Here is a 2,814-nt window from a genome sequence, read left to right as displayed (position 1 = left end):
ATAATTTGAAATAATACTGTCATTATTTATATATATTTAAAACTAATTTTTATTTATTTATAACAAAAAATTTGTTATATCTACTAAAATTTGAGAAGACATATTTTTTCTTTAAGTTGAGTGCGCCAAATGAATTCTGCTAAATAAAATAATAGGAAATCGCCATTTGTTTCTCTTCTTCTTTTATCTTCCCATTTTGCTAATCTCCATAGTATTTTGAATCTTTGTGTATTTTCTAATGTCAATATTAGATAAATCATTATTCTATAGTGGCGGTACTATAACTAACAAGTACTGAATAAAGTAAAACGCACCTTGGATGCAAAAGTGCTATGAAATTGCATAGAAAACTGCAAAAGCCAAACTCCAAACATTGACCAAACGCTGATGCATATTCGAGGAACATTACAAATCGAGTTGTGATAACAATTTTAATTGAATAATAGAAATACACAATACAAGATTCTGGTTCTGATGATTCTGACCACATAAGGAAATATTTCAGAAAATTGTGATAGTGTAAGTGTGAATCAGAGTGACTGTGTGTTTTCAAAGACTTTTATCAGTTTGCGGCCATCATAGAGAAACAATGAAGGAAAGTTGTGCAGGTGATTCATATCAGTGTTTTCTTTACTCCACCGTTAGAGTACACAATGGCTGCCAAACTGCATTAAGCAAGGTCCTTGTAGCGAAGGAAGGCGGATTTGTATGATAAAAAAAATTAAAACAATTTTTACACATACACATTTCTCTTAGTTGCAAGCCTACCTTCTACGCCACAACCCCTGATGAAGACTTTAAACTCAGGTCGAAACGGAGGCATAAAATAAATAAATATGGTTTTGTTTATTTATGTTTTTCTTTGCTGACCGCACCCCCCGACAATCTTCTCCAATCATAAACATTTCTCGATTTAAATATAAGAAGATGGTCAGGGTTGCGGTCAAAAAAAGAACAAATAGTTTATAACTATTTTAATGTGCGACGGTTCGCCCCACTATGCAGGGCTTCATCAGGGCTAAAAAGATACAACAAAAAAAAACAACTGAGAATATTACAACAATCCATCAACCCATCCTCTAATATTTAAAATTTTTACGGTCAAATATATATACATATATTTCTCGATTTAATTTGAACAGATTTAGAAATGGGCCTAGACAAATCAATTCTTCAAGTAAATTACATTCCATATTTATTCTACGATTTTGTCCCTAACTTAGTTTTTTTTTTATCACTATTATAATCATTATTTTTTATCATTTACCTTATCATTCTTTTTTGTCCTTCAATATTTTAATGACAAAAAAGAGTGTTCTCCAGTGCAGTAACCAACCATTATATTTGACTCCAACGAGTCGTGTATACAATGTAGCCTGTACTTATTTATTGTATGTACCTATCATATATCCCATACAAATTTTACAGTTATATGGTATGTACGACTCTAATGAGTCGTGTATACGATATAGCCGATACATTTCCATTGATTTCCACTCCAAAACCTCGAAAAATACTCCTTTTTTTTCACTATTTAACTCTTCAGACAACCCCGAAAGATCCCTTACCACCGCATACCACTTTTGGCAACTTAACATAATGGACACAAGTTAAAAATTCCATAGGAATTATGAGTGCATAAAACTGAATTTAATAATTTAATATTTAAGAACTTATAACTAATCTGAGTTTAGAGCACAAAAAAAAGAACAGTTTATGAGATAGCGAACGAATTAGGCCCAGATCAAACCTAATTCTAAGGTTAGCTTACACAGCGCCATTGTTGCCAAGGAAGTTTGTTTCGTTGTATCACGTGCCTAACCATACCGTACGTAACCATACCCTTCTTCAAAGCAAAACTGAAGCCAAAAAGGACACGTTCAATGAGCTTCAGTACACGTTGAGGTTAATAGGAATATCCGCCATTGTATTCAAATTTCAAACAGAAGGCACCTAGTTATTGGTTCTTCCTCCACTCATCTACCACGCCCCTAGGTCAATCATAAGGCCAGTTCTGAAATAATAATAAATAAAATTCTTAGATAAACTAATAAAGTACAATTACCTTGTTCTTGTCCCTGGACCTGGAAACCCTGAGGAAGCCCGGTACCCTAATGCCTCCAGTAGGAGCCCTCCTTCGAGCAGCTCCTTCTGCGGCTTCCTCCAGAGCCTTCTTCTTCTTCTCTACTTCGGTCCTCGAGATCTCCTCACCGCCTCCGATCATCTTCCTCTCTTCGTCCTCGATTTCCCTCTTGTCTTCGGACTTCTTCCCGATAATCTCAGGTTTTTCCTCTGTAACAGTTTTCTCTGACATCCTGAAAACCAGAAAAGAAGAATCAATTAGATATGAAAAAAAAAAGAGTAAATTGCAAAATGTATAGATGACATAGGATTATAACATAGTGTAAAAACTATTGTGGAAAATGACAAGAAGAGTAAGAGCATAAATTAAAATAAAATAGTCAGAATAAAGAATAAAATAAACTGGTAGAGTAATATCGAATAAAATGATAAATAAAGTAAAAGTAAAAACAAATATAACAGAAATTAAAAGCTGAATAGTCAATTTAATCAAATAAATCAAATAGTATCCTTGTTTAGTCTAAATAGTCTTTATTTTAGGGGTATTCATGATGTTGTGTTAAATGTTATATGTTTTACCATGTTAAATGTTATAACTATAGGATTGTGAGCAGCCCTATTTGAAGTCATGTTAAACGTTAAATGCATAAGAGCCCCTAGCGGATTTCTCAGCAACTTGTTGTATAAGCCTTTATGTTTATAACCTTCCTTCTAGACCCTCATGTTATTGTT

At 33.3% G+C, this 2,814-nt stretch overlaps 1 protein-coding gene across 4 annotated transcripts in view; it reads right to left on the bottom strand.

Annotated features, from left to right (window-relative positions):
• Window positions 1-2,814, bottom strand: part of Nrt (Neurotactin) — a 192,838-nt gene that overhangs the window by 50,594 nt on the left and 139,430 nt on the right. For all 4 annotated transcript variants that reach the window (XM_067051576.1, XM_067051574.1, XM_024361598.2 and 1 more), the window contains one exon: window positions 2,066-2,315. In XM_067051576.1, the coding sequence (XP_066907677.1) occupies window positions 2,066-2,314 (249 nt within the window). In that variant the 5' untranslated portion in view covers window position 2,315. The remainder of the gene's footprint in view (window positions 1-2,065; window positions 2,316-2,814) is intronic.

The sequence above is a fragment of the Halyomorpha halys genome, unplaced genomic scaffold, assembly GCF_000696795.3.
Source record: "Halyomorpha halys isolate HHAL.00 unplaced genomic scaffold, Hhal_1.1 Scaffold42.1, whole genome shotgun sequence".
NCBI classification, from domain to species: Eukaryota; Metazoa; Arthropoda; class Insecta; order Hemiptera; family Pentatomidae; genus Halyomorpha; species Halyomorpha halys.
The sequence above is the reverse complement of the archived record's forward strand: the minus strand, read 5'-3'. Positions and strand labels throughout refer to the sequence as shown.